The sequence below is a fragment of the Canis lupus genome, chromosome 12 (assembly GCF_003254725.2).
Source record: "Canis lupus dingo isolate Sandy chromosome 12, ASM325472v2, whole genome shotgun sequence".
NCBI lineage: Eukaryota > Metazoa > Chordata > Mammalia > Carnivora > Canidae > Canis > Canis lupus.
In genome coordinates, this window is record NC_064254.1 from 57414510 (window position 1) to 57435173 (window position 20664).

The following is a 20664-nucleotide window of genomic DNA, read 5'->3' on the forward strand; positions in this document are numbered from 1 at the left end:
CGCTTTAATTAAACCATATACTACAACTCTCAGCTAGGAATCCAAGAGCATGATTTATACTTAAAATCAGTTATGCAGACATTAGGGTTTAGATTAAAGATATTACATGTTTCATAGATCTCATTCCCAAATTTGACTAGCTTTTTAAGGGAAAAAGTGTGTAAATTTGTCATTAGAAGACAAAGAATGACAGAATCTAATAAAACAATTTTCTCGTAAGAAAGGATCCTGCCCAAAGCACCTTTTCTCTCAGAAAAAACCAAACAAAACAAAAAACAAAAAAACACCAAAAATCTGTATATTAAAGGATGCTAGTTTTCTGTTTTTTTAAAAAATAGATTCATTAATACTATTATTCACGATAAATTATCAAGGACATTCTGAAAAGAACGAGTAAAGATTATTCCAGCAGTTTCCAGCTTGAGCTGAGCTGTACTCTGCAAATGTTTCCTGACCCTGGGGAGTTATACTCCCTTAATGTTGAAGGCACAAAGGACTTAAGGAAGCAGTGTATCAGGTGGTAACTGATCCTGTCCCCACTCCTCTTCCAGTGGCAGCTGGGGACTCACAGTTTAACATGTGCCCACCAACAGCTCTGGGGTTAGAATAAGCTCAAAAGCACAGGGCTTTTTGTCTATTTTGTTCATTGTTCACTGATGTATCTCCAATACCCAAATCAATGCTTAGCACATGGTGGACACACATGTATTTTAATGAATGAATGAATTAGTAAAGTGATAGATCTAAAAACTGATATCAACAAATAAAAAAATGAGCAAATAACATGATCAGATAGTTCAAGGAGAAGGAAACATAAATGGCTCTTAAACATGAAAGCATATTCAACCTTAGAGATAACAATAGTCTTTTAACTTAAGGTTTACATGAGATAACATTTTCACCTATCAAAATGACAAAAATATTAAAATTTATCAACATATTCTGTAGGTGAGGCTTGGACAAAACATGTATGCATAAAAAATGCTAGCAGGAATATAAATAAGCAGAGCTTCTTTGAAGAGAAATTTGGCACTATATATCAAAATTACAAATACATAGACCCCTTGGCCCAGCAATTCTTTTGGGAACCCAACCCACACACGTGTGAACTGATTCATGACAAATAAGGTTATTCATTGCATTAATGTTCATAGTAGCAAAAGTATGGGAAAACTAAGTACCCATCAAAAGGAAACTGGTTAATAAGTTGGGATACATATACACTGTGCATTACTTGCAACCACAGAAAAGAATGAGGGACCTCTCTTTGCACTTACATAGAAAGATACAGTATACTCTACTAAATGAAACAAGATATAGAATGACATGAATAGTATGCTTATTTTTGCATATAAAGAAAATAAAAATATATTTGTATTTGCTTGTACCTGCATAAAGAAACTGTAAAAAAAATAAGTGGATAAAAGCGGTTTTGGGTCATTGGCATATGGAGAAGAGAGAACATACAAGACTGCATTATGTACTTTTTAGATTATTGAACCATGTGAATATATTACCAGGTCAATGATTATATTCTTTGAAAAAGAAGAGGCTGAACTACAAAAAAAAAGAGAGAAAAAGAGACAGAACGAGGCACTGCTACCCAAATTTATATAAATAAATAGGCTTTTAGAAAGAATGCATGAATTTCTGAAAGCAACATTTGTTTTTAAATGAATATGCTTGTTACAAAGATATCCCTAACATTAAAGCTAATTCCCTAAGTACCCTCCCTAAAACAATCACTTTATAGATCTACTTTGAGTTACTCACTGTATGTAAAAGCAATAACATGATGCTTGTTTGTAGGTCATATTTCCTACTAACTTCACAGACTTGCCCACATCCTAATTAGTTCAAATCACATTTTCTTTATAGTAAATTGTGACACACAAATCTCACCATCTATGAACATTAAGGTACAAGGTGTAAAGAATGCATTACATCTTTAAACATGTGGTCTTTCTTTCCCTATTAGAAAACCAAGGAAAATTTTAAAAATCCAATTTGTCTAAACTACTTAAATTACTTAAAAGAATACAAAAAGACTTCTAATAGTAAAACAACCAAAGCCGTTCAGCCATATACCATGGTCATTAAAAAAAAAATGAGTCTTACCTTACTTCAGCAGGTGGAATTGGGGAATAGGGATTTGCAGAACAAGCCAGAATTCTAATGACTGCTCCAGGATGATAAGTTTCCAGAACATGAACGGCTGTTGGATACACCTGTTGTTCAAAAGTAAGTTCCACGTAGTCTTGGCTTTGAAAATTAGGCGGTGTCCTCTTGAACGGCAAGGAAGCACTAGGACACTGATCCCACCATGTTCCGTAAGTTCGAAATACAGCTGTCTGAGTGAAGTCACCAGAACTTGGAAATACATTTGGTACACCTGCCAAATTCCACATGGTATAGGACATACTATTCTCACTTCCATAATGGGAACTGAAATCCACTACTTCTTTGGCATACTGGACCACCTCTGCATTGAGAGGGGAAGTCCGGCTGTTTGATTCTATAGTTCTATGGCTGTTCATCATTTCTCCTCTTGCAGCTGTCCTGGCTCGGCGCCGAAGGCATATATAATAAAACATAGTCAGAACTGTTAACATGGGAAAGACTGGTGACATCTAGGTGTGAATTATGAAGCTTCAAAAGGTCAGGTGTCCTCAGTAAGACGCATGAACTCTTTGAAGGATGTTCTAAAAAAATGAATGGCTTGGTAAAGTAAAATAATTTAAATATGCAGAAAAATTCATGGATACGGTAATAATCAAGTTTTTCCCCCAATGTAATCCCCCAGAATGAAACTGAAAAAGCAAAATTCACTGTAAATATAAATCTCTGGTACAATTTATCAAATAAATTTTCAAGAAACCTAAATATCGAAAATGTATACAATTTTATGCTATATGGGAAGCAAAACTGGTAATATAAGGCAATGGAAAGTATATGACCCAAAAAAAAACCTATTTTATACCAAGTTATAACTATCTTTCAGAAAACACTAAAGTCCTTGAACTTTTAAAATGAAAATCATTTCAAAAATATGGCCAACCACTAAAACACTGCTGTAAATCCAAAAGAACCTTAAGGCATTTTATAACTTCACATTTTAACAAATGATGCCCTATTGTTAATTATTACTCACCTCCAAACATGCTAAGTATAGATTTCACATTATGGGAATATAGTTTTCTGGAGCTGACAGTTAATCCAGACCAACTAAATTAACTGCCTTACACATCACAGATCACCAGACAGTGTTTAATTTATAACTCTTAGCAGTATTTGTTAGGGCTTTCCATGGCTGGCTGGCATCTGGTTTGCTGCCAGATACTCTTAGAAATCACTCACCCCAGAGAGAATGGTCACAGGATACACACAGGAAATGCAAAAGTTGGCATTCATCCATGTGGCCTGAAATCTGCATGCTGATTTCAGGTTCAAATGTTGAAATGTCACATTCTTTTACCTATAAGACAACAGTTTTAGAAGATATTTTTATTTCCAACTTAGGAAGTCAAATATCCCAAAAGGATTATAGATCACCTTTTAGATAAACAGATAAACACAGATAACAACAGCTACTTGTTAAGCAGAACTTTCATATTGAACAGGTCACATATTTCTGACTTTGTGGACAATTCTGAATTACTACTATAATTTTAAAATTTCATGATGGAATGTCATAAAAACATCATAATGACCCCTTTCTATATAAACAATACAAACCTATAGCTTATGGATCCAAGTGTGTGGGCAGACATATATTGTAGGGACCAAACAGTATTGTTGATCTCATTGTTTTATTATTTATTTATTTATTTTAATTTATTTATTTGTGACACACACACTCAGAGAGGGAGAGGCAGAGACACAGGCAGAGGGAGAAGCAGGCTCCACGCAGGGAGCCCGATGTGGGACTCGATCCCAGGTCTCCAGGATCACGCCCTGGGCTGAAGGCAGTGCTAAACCGCTGAACCACCCAGGCTGCCCTATTTTTTATTTTTAAAAAATTTCTGAGTACAGTTGACACACAGCGTTACATTAGGTTCAGGTGTACAACATAATGATTTAATATCTCGACACATTATGCTATGTTCACCACAAGTGCAGCTACCAACTGTCACCATACAACCCTATTACAATATCATTGATTACATTGCCTACACTGTGACTTTTATTCCCATGACTTATTCATTCCATAACTGGAAGCCCGAGTCTCTCACTCCTCACTCATTCTACCTATTCCCTACCCCCTTTTCCTCTGGCAAATATCAGTGTTTTCTGTATTTATAAGTCTGATTTTGTTTTTTCATTTTTTAGATTCCACATATAAGTGGAATCATTTGTCTTTCTCTAATTTCAATTAGCATAATGTGCTCTAGGTCCCACCATGTTATCACGTACATGGCAAGGTCTCATCCTTTTTTATGGCCATATAATATTCCTGTGTGTGTGTGTGTGTGTGTGTGTGTGTGTGTTTACTTTCTATCGATGGACACTTAAGTTGCTTCTATATCTTGGCTATTGTAAATAATGCTGCAAAGAACATAGGGGTATGCATCTTTTTGTGTGTTTCTGCTTTCTTTGGGTAAATACCCAGTAGTGGAATTAACTGGATCATATGGTATTTCTATTTTTAATTTTTTGAGGAACCTCTATACTGTTTTCCTCAGGGGCTGTACCAATTAGATTCCCACCACCAGGGCACAAGGGTCTCTTTCTCTCCACATCCTCACCAACACTTGTTATTTCTTGTCTTTTTGATTTTAGCCATTCTGACAGGTGTCAGGTAATATCTCACTGTGGTTTTGATTTGCATTTCCCTGATGAGTAGTGATGTTGAGCATCTTTTCATGTGTCTGTTGGCCATCTGTGTATCTTCTTCAAAAAAGTGTCTTTTCAGGTCCTCTGCCCATTTTTTAATCAGACTGTTTCTTGAAGGCAGGATCTAGCCAAAGATCTTCAATTCTCAAAGTATTCAGTATGTGGTAGGCACATAATAGTTGATGTGTTGATAGAAAGGTGATGAACAAATAAAACACACTATAAAAGTCTTAAATAATTTAAGATTATATAACAGCATTCTTGTGCATCTTAATCCCAGCCAAATTCAAACACACTGAAATGCTTGACAAAACATAACCAGTGAAACAGTAAATAAAGAACTGAGCTTGAAACAAGTGAGGAAAATCCACAGTTATAAGAAACAAAGGAAAGTCAAAGTGCAACTCCTGGAATCAGGTATAGATAGATAGGCCTTAATGGTTACAAGGGGACTTTCTAACATCCATGCAAAAAGGTTATTTCAAGCCATAGGTCACATGTGGAAAGAGCTTCATAAAGCCAAAAAATCAGGAAAGATTGATTATCCTATCTATGAAACCAGGAATGTGAAAACTTAACTCATTGCCCAGGAAGCCTAAGGAGACATGACATCAATTTAGATAATGGGGAAAAGTCACCAATGGGAAAACAGAATCCTATTAGGCATATATCATGCACAGAACATGGACCTAAATTCACACTACTTTCATATGAGATTTAGAATCTCCACCCCAACCCCAAGCCAAAAGAATTTAAAAAGATAAAGTAGTCCTGAACTGGTAAAACTTTAGAACCTATTAGGGGTAGATATGAAACCTCTTTGCAGGGATACTTTCATGACACATGACACAAGACAGACTAAACCCTTACTAAAGATACATCACAGTAAAAACTCACAGACTACAAGAGAAAAGGAACCACGATAAAGGACACTCAGTAGGCAGACTCACTAAATGGAGGAATTTGCACCCCAGGAACAAGACATAATAGAACAGTCTGAACAAGACATTTTCTAGAGAAGAGTAACAAAATATGTATTAAAATAAATAAGGTGTTTCTGCAGCACACGTTCCTAGTGCTGATGTACCACGAATCAAGAGTCAGGTTCTCCTCAGGAAATAGAACACCAAGTGCTAAAGTATAGATCATGTTATAAGTGTCGGAAAGAAACAATCTAGTATATCACTTCTTTATTCAAATATTTCACCTACCACAAGTATAAATCTGTCACAAATTACCAATGCACTAATCTCAAATCTTTAATGTCAAAATTTAAAATGATACACCTTTTACAATATACACTTTATTTCAGAACAGGCCCGCAGGTATATTAACACGGGTAATTGCCCAAAGAATTTACTTGGTCCTTCTCTTTCTTAAAAGAAAAAGGATAAAATAAACTGCAAAAATGAAATTTAGGAAATAAAAAGCAATTGGTAAGCATCCAACTCAATTGACAGAAGACTGCCTGTTTTACTCCTGGAAATCTTCATGAGAAGGACAGAATTCCATTTGCCAAAGTGGATGGATGAGTTTGGCTTTATAATCTTTTTTTTTTTTTTAAGATTTATTTATTTATTTGAGGGGGGTGATATGCGGGGGGTGGGGTAGAGGGAGAGAGAGTCCCAAGCAGGCTCTGCACAGAGCACAGAGCCAGAGCAGAGAGATGGAAGGGGGCCTCAATTCCATGACCCTGAGATCATGGCCTGAGCAGACACCAAGAGTGGGAAGCTCGACTGATTGTGCCACCCAAGCCCCCTGGCTATATAATCTTTGGACATCACTTCTCACTCCACAGTCTATGGCCTGCTTCAGGAGCTACTTTCACTTTCTTTATAAAATTGCATTTATCAGAAAGTAAAAATTTTATAAAACCAAAGGAATACCTGCAAAACAAGATATCATCATTCATGTGAACTTTCACAACCATTCTTGCCAAAAAGATGGAGACAAGTTGTGAAAGTCAATTTTTTTTTTTGAAAGTCAAATTCTAATTGACATACCAAGCCATGGACTTTGTTTCCCAGCTAGCTTTTACTATTATAACTTATGAGATAATATAAAAAGTAGCAAGAATGCCATACAAACAATATCATTTTTAAGCTGCGTTAGAGTTAAGTAAAATTTTACACTGAAGCAACATATGTAAAAGTGAGTTATAAACTGTAAATGTACGTATTATATATTCAAACTTCTGCAGAGTAGAAGAGCAATATAAATGGATGCTTGATTTTTCCAACTATGAATAAAAAAATCATTATTTTTTGTAAGATAAAGCTAAAACTGACAAGTTTTTGAAAGAAGGAAAATCAATGTACGATACACTGAACAAGCAAATATATTTATTCTTTTCCAGCAATACTGCTCAGAAAAATGTAATAAAGTTAAAAACTGTTTTTGAAAATAAACAGGGCATAGAAATATAAACAGGAAGTGTGCAAATCCACTGTTAACACCCTTCACTGATTCTCAACTCCTTTCCAATCAACTAAGATGACACTATAAAAGTGTTTGGGGGTGGGGTGGAGAAGAACATATGGAGGAGAAAGAATAGTTCACTCTACTTTTCCCTGGGAAATGAAGCTGAAAAGGGGAATAGAGCCATAGTCTCAGGACTCATGTGGGCAGCAACAGCCAATGCTGAAGTCCAAATTGTCCAAGTACTGTTTGGATTTTTGCCAAGGCATAGAGGCAATTTGTGATAACCAATGAATATCCCAATGGGCAATGAACCAAATGCAAAAGATACAATAACTACTTTATGAGGAGAATGGGATTCAAAGTCAAAATGACTTTTCCCACCTGGCGCAAATAAATAAGTATTAGCCTGGTACACTAAAGTGTCCAAAGGGGTGATTGTAAAATATACCTTTCGAGAGATATGTTCTTTTTCAGTTCATTCAAAGGGCTACTTTACTTTTTAAAACCCTCACAACATATAAAAATACTGTTTTCCATTTAACAAAAAATCAGAATTAGAAATAGGGTGATTGCTATTTTATTAGCTGTCTAATCCAATTACTTATCAACAATGGCTATGAGGGGAAAAATTTTCCGCAACACACGGAACCTTTATACCAACACAATCAAGGAATACAGAACAACAGTCATCTTAACTTCTATCCTGAGACTTTCATACTCCTTGGGAAACAACTTGCTCTACACGACATGATTTTATTATAATACAACTTTATTTTCAACTACATCTTTCATATTATAAAATGCTTAACAAAGTTAAATAATACAATTACAGAGGAAGCAATAACAGTGGAAAAGAGAAATTAAGAGGTATAGGCAAGGGAGAACATATGTTTTCTACTGAGATTTGAAGTGAGATGGGGAGTCGATGAGGCGGAGAGAAGCAGGATGGCAGGAACTGCAGAGAAGACGGCTCCTGCTCCAGCACAGGAAAGAGGAGGAAGGAAAAGGACTTTCCATAAAATAAACAAAAGGAGGCCATCGGAATGAACTTGAGCCAGGACCACGCTAAGGCTAGGTTCACAGTGCAATGAAAGAACCTAGAAACAAGCTTACAACTCCAAGAGGATTCTCAACTTAAGGTGAAAAGATCTAGAAAAGGAAAAAGGACAGGCAACAAGGCATGGCCAGATACTGAAGGCAAGCCACAACACAGTCCTGTTGCAGAATGACCCACAGAGACAAGTCGCTGAAGTGAAGAGGAAAGACGAGGGCCTAGGCAGCTCCACAGCATCACACCAAACCTAACAGGGTTGCATAATGTGGTAAGAAATCAGTTAAAAAAAAAAAAAAAAGCCAAACCTGGTAATGTTCTCATTTCTGAATCCTGCTGAAACTGATCAAGAGACACTATTTTGAGGAAAGGACTTTTCTGGACAAGTCTAGGAATCAAGACATCAGTGAATGGAGAAAATATCAAGAAGAAGGGAATTATATTTGAATCCAGTGCAAGAGCTGCCACTCACAACTGGCCTTCTTTCTTGGCCTGCCCCCTCACACACACACACCACATGCTTTTAGGTCTCCTTCTGCCTGTCTGATAACTTCTCCCTGGGCCTTCTTCCTCTTCATTCTCAAATAGACAGAGGTACCATTAAGAGAAGGCTGTCTTTTGATAAAATGAGATCCAAGAATGTTCCAACTACCTTGGCACCTATCTTCTCCCCTTGCCTTCCACTTCTCCACACTCAGCACCCTTGCTGTAGAATATATGCCTCACCCCAACCACACGTGTGCTTGCACATCTCAGCATCTTCAAGTCTTCCACTGAGGCTGGGCCGCTGGCTGGAACAACTTGTTCTTTCCCACCTGGCACCCTCTATTCATCCTTTAAGGTCAGGTCCAGACTTTGTCTACCACTCACTTTTTCTCTGCTCTTACACTCTTGTGTGCCATTTCTTACATGGTGAGAGATTTTTTCTATCCTAACAGACTATGAATTCCTCAAGTTCAGAGAATGTGACTTAATCATAACTAGACCCTTAGGGCTTAGCACATGCCAATATATGCTCAATAAGCATTTGTTCTGTTTTTTGAAGACTGGCAGAGAAGATGGCCAGAAATGAACACAGAAATGAAACCAGGGACTCTTCAAGATAAGAACACGTCGACCGAAAAATGAAGCAAAAAAAAATTCCATATCTTGATACAGAGCAAAAGAGGGGAAAAGTGGATAATAAAAACCGAAACACAATAGGTAAGAATCAAATGTATGACCTTCTTTGAAGCCATCCAATAAGGAATAGTATACATATTGAAATTTTACTGTTCAAAGAGAATGTAAAAAAGTAGTAACCTCCGTTAGTACAAAAGCAGCCCCTGAACACATAAAAGAGACTTGACCTTGGCTACAAAGAAACTCTGATTGAAATTAAAGAAAGATTCATGAAAGAGATGATTGGAGAGGTAAAAGGAAACTATTTTCTCAAATACAATGAATTTTTTTTAACACTCCAAATCTATGTTAAGACCATAGAATGATTAAGAAGAACAGGAAAAACTATGAGTGGAAAAGAAGTTCTTAGAAAAAGTGATAACCTAGGAACAAGAGGGCAGAAGCCAGACAGGGAAGGCAATAATAAAAGAGCAAGGGTAAAAAGACAGGTTGATATGTTCTGGTATTAGACGAGCTAGGGAGGAGCAAAGGCTGAGTGGTAGCAAAGCAGCTCTTTTTCTTCACAGTAATTATTTACATTTCAATGTACTATGTTAAAATAATGTACCACTGTCAGTAAGGAGACTATTGGAAGTGGAATATTACGATTTTACATGCATCTCTCCTCCTCTAAGTAAATTCTCCTCCAGTTAAAACACTTATTCTGATCACAGTTTTTATTCAACAAGACTCTGATATAGAATAAACTTCTTAACTGAACTATGTGTATGGACAGGGAAAATACAGCCTCCTAGCCTGCTTCAGAGCTTCTTGAAAATCCAGACAAATAGAGTAAAAAAAGGCAGTTGAACCACTCAGGAAGGAAAAACCTAAAGGCCAAGGAAAAATCCTGAAAAACAAAAAGACCAAGAGTACTTCTTTCTCTTCCAGGAATCAAAGTAGAACTCAAAAATAGAAAAAGTATGGCAGCAGCAGGCATTTCCAAACTTCTGCTGAGTTCACGAACAAATGGTGAGGACCATGTTAAGAAGTGCATAAGAAATCAAGTCAAGAATAACCTTGTCAGAAAACAACGGAGAAGGGGAGCCTGGGTGGCTCAGTGGTTGAATGTTTACCTTTGGCTCAGGTCATGATCCTGAGGTCCTGAGATAGAGTCCCATATCAGGCTCCCTCAGGGAGCCTGCTTCTCCCTCTGCCTGTGTCTCTGCTTCTCTCTCTTGTGTGTCTCATGAATAAATAAATAAAATCTTTAAAAAAAATTTAGATTTAAAATCAATTTAACCTAGAAATTGATGACGGTTAGTTCTCTCTCCTCTTTCCTAAACTTTCTTTAACAAGCATATCTTAAAAACAACAACAACAACAACAAGCATATCTTAACTTATGAAATATTTCATGAACTTTCTTTAGTAGAGAAAGGAATCAAGGAGTCAATGTTTTCTTTTCTTTTAAAAAGCAGAGCTGTAGGGAAAGATGTTTGGTGATTTAACACAGTGGACCTGAAAACCCTCTTCCTGCCCAAAGCACCATCTCACAAAGTGACAAGGAAGGACGTGTTTCTAATAACACAGGTATGATATATAAAGTACTTTAGATAAGCTGCCACCATGCCATATTATCTTTATCTTTTATTCTCTTGTTAATGATGGGTAAGAATAAATCATCTGAATGGGAAGAACTGTGAATTTAGAATAACCCTAAAACTTTGGCAGAATCACAATGTATTATTTAATTAAAATCTAAAATATTAGGGATATTTGGCTAAGGGCAATTTAAATGGACTCACTGAAGAGAGGAAAAAAAACTCTCTAGCTACTAAAACCATAAAGTATACTGAATTTACTTTATTCAAATACTAACTATACATTTTTGGACAGTAAAATAGAGCATTTTACCTAATAGAAATATATTGAATTTATACTCAGCCTTCCTGACAAAAATCCAATTAAAAGATCATGGGTACATCACAGCTAACCATTCATACTAAAAGAGCAATTAACTAAAATGTTGTAGTACTGCTAAATTAACTTTAGTGTGTAATTCACATTCCAAAAAAAAAAAAATTAGTATATAGTTTAATGAGTTTTGACAAAGATATATACCAATGTGATCACCTCCAAAACTGAAAATAGAGAATATTTCCATCAGCCCAAAAGGTTCACTGCCGCCCCCTCCCAATCATCCAGCCACTTCTTGCACCAGATAACAAGAAGTTTATATAACTATAAATCAGACTGTCCTTTAGAGTTACATATAAGTGAAATAATATGTATGTGTCCTTTTGTGTCTAGGTTATTTTGCACAGCCTATCTTTATCCCTGTTGTTATGTATATTCACGGTTTGCTCCTTTTTATTGTTGAATCATATTCATGATACAGACATACCCATTCGCCTGTTTATAAACATTTGGGTTGTTTCTTGTGCCAAAATGTTTCTAAAATGTCTGCAACATTTTACATTTCCATCAGCAATATATGAAAATTCTAGTCGTTCCACATCTTCATCAACAGTTAACATCATCAGTCTTGAGCCGTTCCATCGGGTGGGTAGTAAATATCAATTGACTAGTAATGATGTGGAGCATTTTTTCATGTCTTTATTTGCCATTTGTATCTCCTTTAGTGAAATGTATATTTTGCCCATTTTTAAAAATCAGGTTTTTTTGTTTTCTTATTATTGAGTTGTAAGAGTTTCTGCACATTCTACATACAAGGTTTTTTATCAGATAAATGTTTTACAAACATTTTCTCCCAGTCTGTGCCTGGCTTTTCATCTGTTTGATAATACCGTTTTTTTTTTCTTTTTTTAAGATTTTTAAAATTTATTCATGAGAGACACAGAGAGAGAGAGAGGCAGAGACACAGGCAGAGAGAGAAGCATTCTCTCCATGTAGGGAGTCCTATGTGGGACTCGATCCCAGGACTCCAGGATTACGCCATGGGCTAAAGGCAAACACTCAACCACTCAGCCACCCAGGTGTCCCTATTTGATAATATCTTTTAAAGAAAAAACTTTTCAATTTTTATTAAGCCCAATTTATCATTTTTTCCCTTTATGGCATATTTTTGGGTATCCTAGCAAACATTTTACTTGAGAGCAACGTCAAGCATAATTTCAAAAGGGTAACTCTGGGACAGGTAATATTTAATATCTTAAACCTGGAACGAGTTAATTACAGATTAATGAAATTTTAAGATGATACCAAATTGGATGTTGCAAATACTTCTGGTGGGAATACAAAATGGTATAGCCACTTTTGAAAACTTTGGCAGTGTAGTATAAAGCTCAACAAACCCTTACCAAGCCATCCAGCATTCTCACTCCTATATTACTTGTCCAAGTGTATTGAAAATTTATTTTCAAACAAAAACCCATATACAAATGTTTATTTATTCATAATCACTCCAACCTGGAAACATCCAAGATGTCCTTCAACAGGTGAAAGGATAAACCATCATACATCTATCCATACAATGAACCACTGATTCAGCAAATAGCACGGATGAATCTTAAAATGATTTTGTAAGTGAAAGAAGCTACACCTAAAGGCTACATATTGTATAACTTCATTTATATGATACTCTAGAAAAGACAAAACTATAGGGAAGGCAAACAGATCAGGGATTGCCAGGAAGTCAAAGGAAAGATGGGTTAACTCCAATGACTACAAAGGGTCCATACAAAGGAATTCCTAGGGTGATAGGACTATCCTGTATGCTATTGATTGCAGTCTTTGTTTTGGACCAAACAAAATCAAGCTAGAGATTTAATATCCCCACATTGGCCTATTTATGGTCCTACTTCATTAGTCTGTTCTTGACCAGCATACTCTGAAAGATATCTATTAGTTGACATGTCCTGCCCATTCATTGTGTCTAGGACAAAGCCCGATCACAGAGACTCTTCCACTCACCTGGCTTTAGGGAACTACCTTTCTAGAAGAGAGAACAGTGACCTTCATGACTTCACAGAGATTCCCAACCAGGAACAAATCAGCCAACATAGATCTGCATTTATAGGTAGGCACAGAATTATCCATCTTAAAGACAAAGAAATAAGTTGGGCAATTAGAGCAAATGGTCTCCAATAAAAGTTGATAAACAATAGAAGAGTAGTTTTAAAATTATAATTGTTATCTTTAGTGTGAATTAATAGAGTATAGAATTCATAAAACAAGTAGAAACTAATTTAAAACATTTTAAGGTCTTTGAAATTAAAAACATGGTGGCTGCAGTAAATTACAATTTTAAATGAAAAAATAAGTGACTTAGAACACAGATGCAAGAAACCTAATGCTTATATAAATGCAAGAGACTGAAGCTGATGGAAATTCAAGGAAATGCTAGAAGATAATGTATATTTCAGGAATTCTAAAGAAAAAACCTGACTCAAACTGTTATTCACATAGGAAAAACAACACAATGAAAAATATTTTTGGACATACAAATATACTTCCCAAATTCTTCTTAAGAAATATCTTGAAGAGGGATCCCTGGGTGGCGCTGCAGTTTAGCACCTGCCTTTGGCCCAGGGCGCGATCCTGGAGACCCGGGATTGAATCCCACATCGGGCTCCCGGTGCATGGAGCCTGCTTCTCCCTCTGCCTATGTCTCTGCCTCTCTCTCTCTCTATCATAAATAAATAAAAATTAAAAAAAAAAAGAAATATCTTGAAGAAAGTATTCCAGTCAAAAAACAAAGGAATTAAATTATTTTTTAAAATGAAAGACGTAATATTCAAGTAACTAGTGACCTTACAGTCAAATTTAAATCTTTACACATATAGTACTGGTGAAGATGAAAAAGATGGCTGGGGGTGGAGGGGTGGGGGGGAGGGAACATATGTAAAAAAAATCAAATCAATAAACCTAAAGAATGTAGGGAAGGCAAGGAGTCACTATTGAATGGAGGTATAAGGGAAACAGTTATAGATGATTTTAGAATTTCTGAAATTGCAAGGAAGAGGAAAAAAAGGAAAATATGAATAGGTTAAATTTTCCTATTAAAAGATAAAGCCTTTTGCACAAGGATCTTTGTAATGAAACTGTTCTATATTTTGGCCAAGGTAGTGGTCACAAGATCTACATAAAATTATCTTAGCAAAGAATTAAATGCAAACACACACAAGCACATGTAAAAGTCATGAAATCTGGATAAAGTCTGTAGATTGTACCAATGTCAATTTCCTGGGTAAAATACTGTACTGTGTAGTTTTATGCAAGATGTTATTACAAGAGGAAACTAGGTGAAGGATACATAGGATTTCTCTATATTCTCTCTTATAATTGCATGTGAATCTATAATTCTTTTTTTTTTTTTTCCTTCAGAGGATGGAAGGGACAGAGAGGAAGAGAGAGAATATTAAGGAGGCTCCACACTCAGCAGAGAGCCCAACAAGGGCCTTGATCTCATGACCCTAAGGTCAGGACCTGAGCTGAAATCAAGAGTCAGACGCTTAAATGACTGAGCCACCCAGGCACCCCTCAATAATTATCTTTCTAAAAAAAGTTTTAAAATGAAAAAACAAAAAAACAAAAAAAACCCAAAGACAAACTTTCAATTTAGGAGGAGGGAAGACTAGAATAAGAAATAAAGGTCCAGGTATATGATGTTTGATGTTTACAAGAGGCAAGTAAAATGATGTAGAATTACTAAAATTAAAAATATGGGCAATAAAGATCTGATATACACAAAATGATAGAGATGGCAAGAGTAATATCAGACAGTATAGACTCCCAGGCAAAAATTAAGCATGACAAAATGGTATATTATATTTTGTAAGAATAAAATCCAAATAATTACACATAGGATGAATTCAACCAAATTCATAGTCACAGTAGGAAACCAACATATTTTGCTTACTGATTTGTCAGTTTTGAGGAAATAAATAATGTAGTATAATAAGTGTGTCAGGGAAAACAACAGGGAAAGGATGGCTTATCAAAATAAATGTTTTAGAAAAATGTCCAGACATTTAGAAAAATAATTTAGAATATTACCATAGCAACCGTTTTTAATCTAAATTTATGATACAAAATATGAAATTAAGAGAATATGTACAAAGTATTTTAATAATCCTGAGGTGAAAACTTAAGAGGTATAAAGGAAGAGAATAATAGGACAACATTAATATTATAAAAATTTCTGTAAAGTTCCCAGAAACAGCATTAAAACAATAGACCATGAAAAAAAATACTATTAAATGGTGTACCAAGTCACTAATAGCCACAACACATAAAAAGCCATTACAACCAATAAGAAAAAGATACACTTCAATAGAAAACTGAGAAGATGAACACATAAGTTAAAAAAGAATGCAAATGACTGATAAACATTTACAGATTTTTAACTCTATCAATAAAGAAATGTAAAATCAAAACAGTAAAAACAGCATTTTTCATCCATAAAATTTCTAAAATGTAAGAAACGATTGTATCATGTTGATACAATTCTTGACAGGTCTCTCATGTTTCTGCACATCTTATAAGCAGGGGGCACTGATAGCCTTTGTTCCAGACTATCTTTTCAAGGATGTCTATATAGCAAACATCCATGGTAGATAAAGAGAGATTTCCCTTTAGAGTAATGGGAAAGTCTGTAGCATTATAAATATAATGCCTCTCTGTAGGGAAAAGGTTAAGCAAGTTTACTTGCAGCCCTCTATGAACGACTCAGGTTCTCCAAACTCAGGGTTCCTGTCCTGTAATCTACTGTGTGTGCTGGAGTCATCTTGTCCTTACCACATCACCCAGAAGAAATTGGAGTTCAAGCAAGCTGCATAAGAAAATGACGATACTCTGGCTACTGCTGTTGCTGTGCTTTGTCTCTGGCCCAAGAGTTTCATGTCTTCTGCCAGTGTCCATGAAACTGTTGGCTTACAAGTAGGGTTAAATCTCAAGATCTGTGACAATTCTTGGCAATGATATGGCAGTGGCAGCATTCTTATAAAGTGTAAAAATTTACTCAAGTCACTCAAATTTTACATTTGAAAAGCAATATGGCACGATCTATCATTATTTAAAATATATATAGCCTTTGACCCAGCAATTACATGTCTAAGCATCTACACCAAGGAAATAAGCAAATGTGCAAATAGATAAATACAAAAATGATCCCTGCAGTTTGTCTGTGATAGAAATAAATTTGAAATGGCTTAAATATCAATAGGGAATCAGTTAAACACGTTTTAGGTTATTCCTACACTGAAATACCAAAAAAGACCTTTAAAAAACAATTTTCTATGCACTGATACTGAAAGATGCTCATCAATTATTACTAACTGGAAGTTATAGAAAATTACATAGAGTACACTGTCATTTATGAAACAAATGGAGATTTGTACACATGTATTTCTAGTCTCTGAAAGGAGAACAAATGATTAATGATGATCTCTGGGAAATTAGGTGAGATAGGTGGGCACACAACACTAACGTTCTCCTTTGGCTACTTCTGTATTACCTGATTTTTTTTTTTTTGAAGAATGTATACATTTTATAATCTAATAAAGTTTCTAAGTATCTGTTAAGTTTTTACACCTAAGACATACAGTTAGGATAGTAAAATACAAATGGACAAGGGGCTGCCCTGGATGTTACTTCTATCTGCATTTATTCCTCAGAGCTGCTGAAACCACGTACAGAAAGTCCTGAGTCATGGCTGAGGAGAGCCTATACTTCTGAACAACACAATGCAAAGCTAAAAGACCTGCAGATTTTGAACAGCTGCTTTTCTACATACAACTCTAAGGAGCAACTCTATGCGGCACCAGTTCTGAGGTATCAAAAGAAGGGATTTACTTAGCAATGGTTAATGATTCAACGTACCATGAAATAGGTTACCTAAAAGTAAATAATAATAATTTCAAGAATAGTGAAGAAACTTTAAAGGGGGGCAGGGCACCTGGGTGACTCAGTAGGTTGAGCGAGCAATTCTTGATTTTGGCTCAGGTCGTGCTCTCAGGGTCTTGGGAATCCAGCCCTGGTTTAGGCTCTGCCCTCAGTGTGGAGTCTGCTTGAATTTTCTCTCTCCCTCTCCCTCTGCCCCTTATTTATTTAGAGCACTGCTCCCACAATAAACAAATAGATAGATAGATAGATAAATTCTTTTAAAATAAAGGGGGTATATAAAAAAGGAAATCAATTTAACCCCACTAAGTGTCGTCATTCCAAAAATATTTAGTGGTCAACAATATGCCAGACACTGTTTGAATCACTAGACATTAAACACACTATAAAGCTAGAGTAAGAAAAGCAGCATGGGATCAGTACAGGAAGCCAGAGATCACAGAACAAAAGTTCAGAAAACGTCCTTAGAACACACAAGAATGAGGAAGGACCTTGGATAAATAAAGTATTTGTTATCAGCTGGGAAAAACAGAATCCAACAAATGATGATGGGGTCCATGGCTCACAATTTTGGGTGGGGGAAGCGCCTTACTTCCTTTTTCACGCTAAATTATACGTGAGGCAAGTTAAAGAGTTTTGGATGATGACTAAGTTCATTAAAAGTACTAGAACAGGGGATCCCTGGGTGGCTCAGAGGTTTAGCGCCGCCTTTGGCCCAGGGCGTGACCCCGGAGACCCGGAATCGAGTCCCACATTGGGCCCCCTGCATGGAGCCTGCTTCTCCCTCTGCCTGTGTTGTGTCTCTGCCTCTCTGTGTGTGTCTATGATGAATAAATAAAATCTTAAAAAAAAAATTTAAAAGTACTAGAAGAAAACAGGTGGGTACATATATATTTGCAGTTCTCCAAGGTTACAGCTCCATGAAGTAAAACCAGCATGTTGATCCCAGGAAATTTAAGAGCGCGAGGCAGAGACTAAGACGGCAGAGAACAAAGGGACAGTTTTTGCTGACTATATTTGAAAGTAAAAGACAGCGGTTAGCAATATTTTAAGACGCCACGGTGAGAGCAGTACGATAACTGCATTACTCGATCACGGCGTTATAGAGAAGAAAGTTAACCACTGCGCATGATTTCTGATTTTTCAAGTCCGTAAAACCGGGAGAGAAGCGCCGGAAGTTGAAGGGCTCAGAAAAGCCAACATCGGAGCTTAAAAAGTTGGTACTCAAAAAAAAAAAAAAAAAAAGGTATGAAAAGAAGAATCCAACTCAATGAGCAATTCGAGAGTGCCCACCAGGGTGATGGGGCACATCGCCGCCCGCGGGGCGCCCCCAATAACCTAAAAGAGCTACTGAGGAGCTGCAGGATCGTGGGTGCATTAGGAAAATCTCCCTGTACTTCACCAACAGGTACAATACGGAGTGCGGACCTACAGAGGCATTAAGCGAGCTCTTTAAAGGATACAGCGTGCCTGAACCCAAGGAACCGCACGCCAGGAAGCAGGAAAGGCAGCTGCTGTCCTCCAAGTGGAACAATCAAGATCACCGCACCTGGCGTCAGATCCCCCAGGGCAAGGTGCCAATCACGGTGTCCCGTCAACGCCGCTACCTGACCACAGGCTTATTAATCACCTTGACTTTCTATTTGTTCGTAAATCCCGATTAGTGACTGCAGCCCACGGCTATGTGCCAATAAGCCCTTGGGAACCATCAGGGCGACCCCAAACCTCTCCCACTGCCAACATGAGGATGGGGAGGCCGAGGGGGTGGTCACCGCCAACACTACGCCCAGGGACACCCCTGCACTTGGGAACAGGGCTGCCGCCCGGTATCTTGTCGCAGTCCTAGACCACGGGCCTGGTTAGCGCAAAGCAGCGATGCTACGGGGAAATCAAGGCAACACGCACGGGGGCAACAAGGACACGGGCGGGCAGGCGGCCGCCGCGGGCTGCACTCACGGCTCGGGCCCGGGGGCCCCGCGGGGTAAACAGGCCCCGGCGGGGTGGGAGTCGGGCCGCCGCCGCACGCCGTGCGGACACGCTGGGGCAGAGAAGCCGCACGCACGGCGCGTGAGCCGCTCACGGGGGCCCGGCAAGCTCGGCGGGCGGGGGGCGGGGGGCGGGGGGCGGGCGGGCGCGGGCGCGGGCCCGGGGGGAGGGGCGGCCGGCGGGGACCTCGGCCCGCGCCCAGGCTCCCCGCAGCGCGGCGCTCCGCCCTGGCCCGGCCCCGCCCCAGCGCTCAGGGAGGAAGACGGAGACCCGCCGGAGGAAAAGAGGTAAAGGAAGGGCCGTACCCTGCCGGGTCCGGGAGAGGTGCACGCCCTGGGCCTCACCAGCGACCCAGGCGGCACCGGGAGACGCGGGCGCGGGGGCGGCTCCCAGAGTCCCGCGCTGCGGCGCGACGGCTCAGAGGCCGGCCCAGCGCGACCCGGAAGGAAGACGCGGAGACCGCGAGGAGGGGCGGGGCCGAGCGGGGAGGCGGGGCCAGAGGGCGGGGCCGAGCGGGAGGCGGGGCCAGAGGGGGGCCGAGCGGGGAGGCGGGGCCAGAGGGCGGGGCCGAGCGGGGGAGGCGGGGCCAGAGGGCGGGGCCGAGCGGGGAGGCGGGGCCAGGGGAGGCGGGGCGCCGCCGCAGCTGGAGCTCCGCGCGGCGTCCGCCAGGACCGCCCCCTCCCAGGCCGCGGGGAGGAGCTTCCTACTGACTCCCCAGCCCCAGCCGCGCCCTATAAATTGCTCACTCACTACCCAGCAGGCAGTGGTTGAAATCCACTGCGGGAGTGACGCGTTCCTTGCACCAGGCCGCCGTCTGTAGTGTAGTCCTGCCAAGGCTTTTGCAGTCCAGAGTTGGCGAGCCGGGTAATGCCTAAGGTCCTCAGAGCAAAAGCGGAAAACAAAATTATAGGTGCTCTGGAGGGCCTGATTCACCAAGTTTGCAAACCTCTTCTGCCCCAGATACGAATCCATCCTGCAAGCTCATTTCCCTCACATTTGGAAACTGTTGTCCATAACCTCTCATGAACAAGATGATCTCACGTCTCCCCTACTCAGTTACTGTTGTTTCTTTTCAGTAGGTATTGTATCTAATTCAGTGTTAGATACAGTTAGATATTGTATCTAATTCAGTCGATATTGTATCTAACATCAACTTTTTAAAGTTTGCATTATACTGATCTTGTTACAAGATTTCTATTAAGATGTAAAAACATTGAAAAATGAAGAGATGTTAACACATCACTTGCTATTTATTTGCCCCTAAAGAGGCAAAATAATATATTTATTTATAAAGCACACATATGAACTGAGCTGATATATGATGTGCAATAAAGATTCTACACAAAACTGGACATTTTTAAAAAGAATACATGATGTCCAGTAGAAATCGTACGCAAAACTGGACAT

The 20664-nt window shown here is 38.6% G+C and overlaps 1 protein-coding gene across 3 annotated transcripts in view; it reads right to left on the reverse strand.

Annotated features, from left to right (window-relative positions):
• The window catches only part of FBXL4 (F-box and leucine rich repeat protein 4), a 78551-nt gene extending 58821 nt beyond the window's left edge, over window positions 1–19730 (reverse strand). Inside the window, exons 1-4 of one of the 3 annotated variants that reach the window (XM_025444454.3) lie at window positions 19563–19720; window positions 13342–13467; window positions 3358–3475; window positions 2119–2702 (exon numbers count right to left, since the gene is read on the reverse strand). In XM_025444454.3, the coding sequence (XP_025300239.1) occupies window positions 2119–2630 (512 nt within the window). In that variant the 5' untranslated portion in view covers window positions 2631–2702; window positions 3358–3475; window positions 13342–13467; window positions 19563–19720. Of the gene's footprint in view, window positions 1–2118; window positions 2703–3357; window positions 3476–13341; window positions 13468–19562 lie in introns of all 3 variants that reach the window. The other 2 variants (XM_035697605.2, XM_025444455.3) reach the window with 2 other exon arrangements.
• Between the last annotated feature and the right edge of the window lie 934 nt (window positions 19731–20664).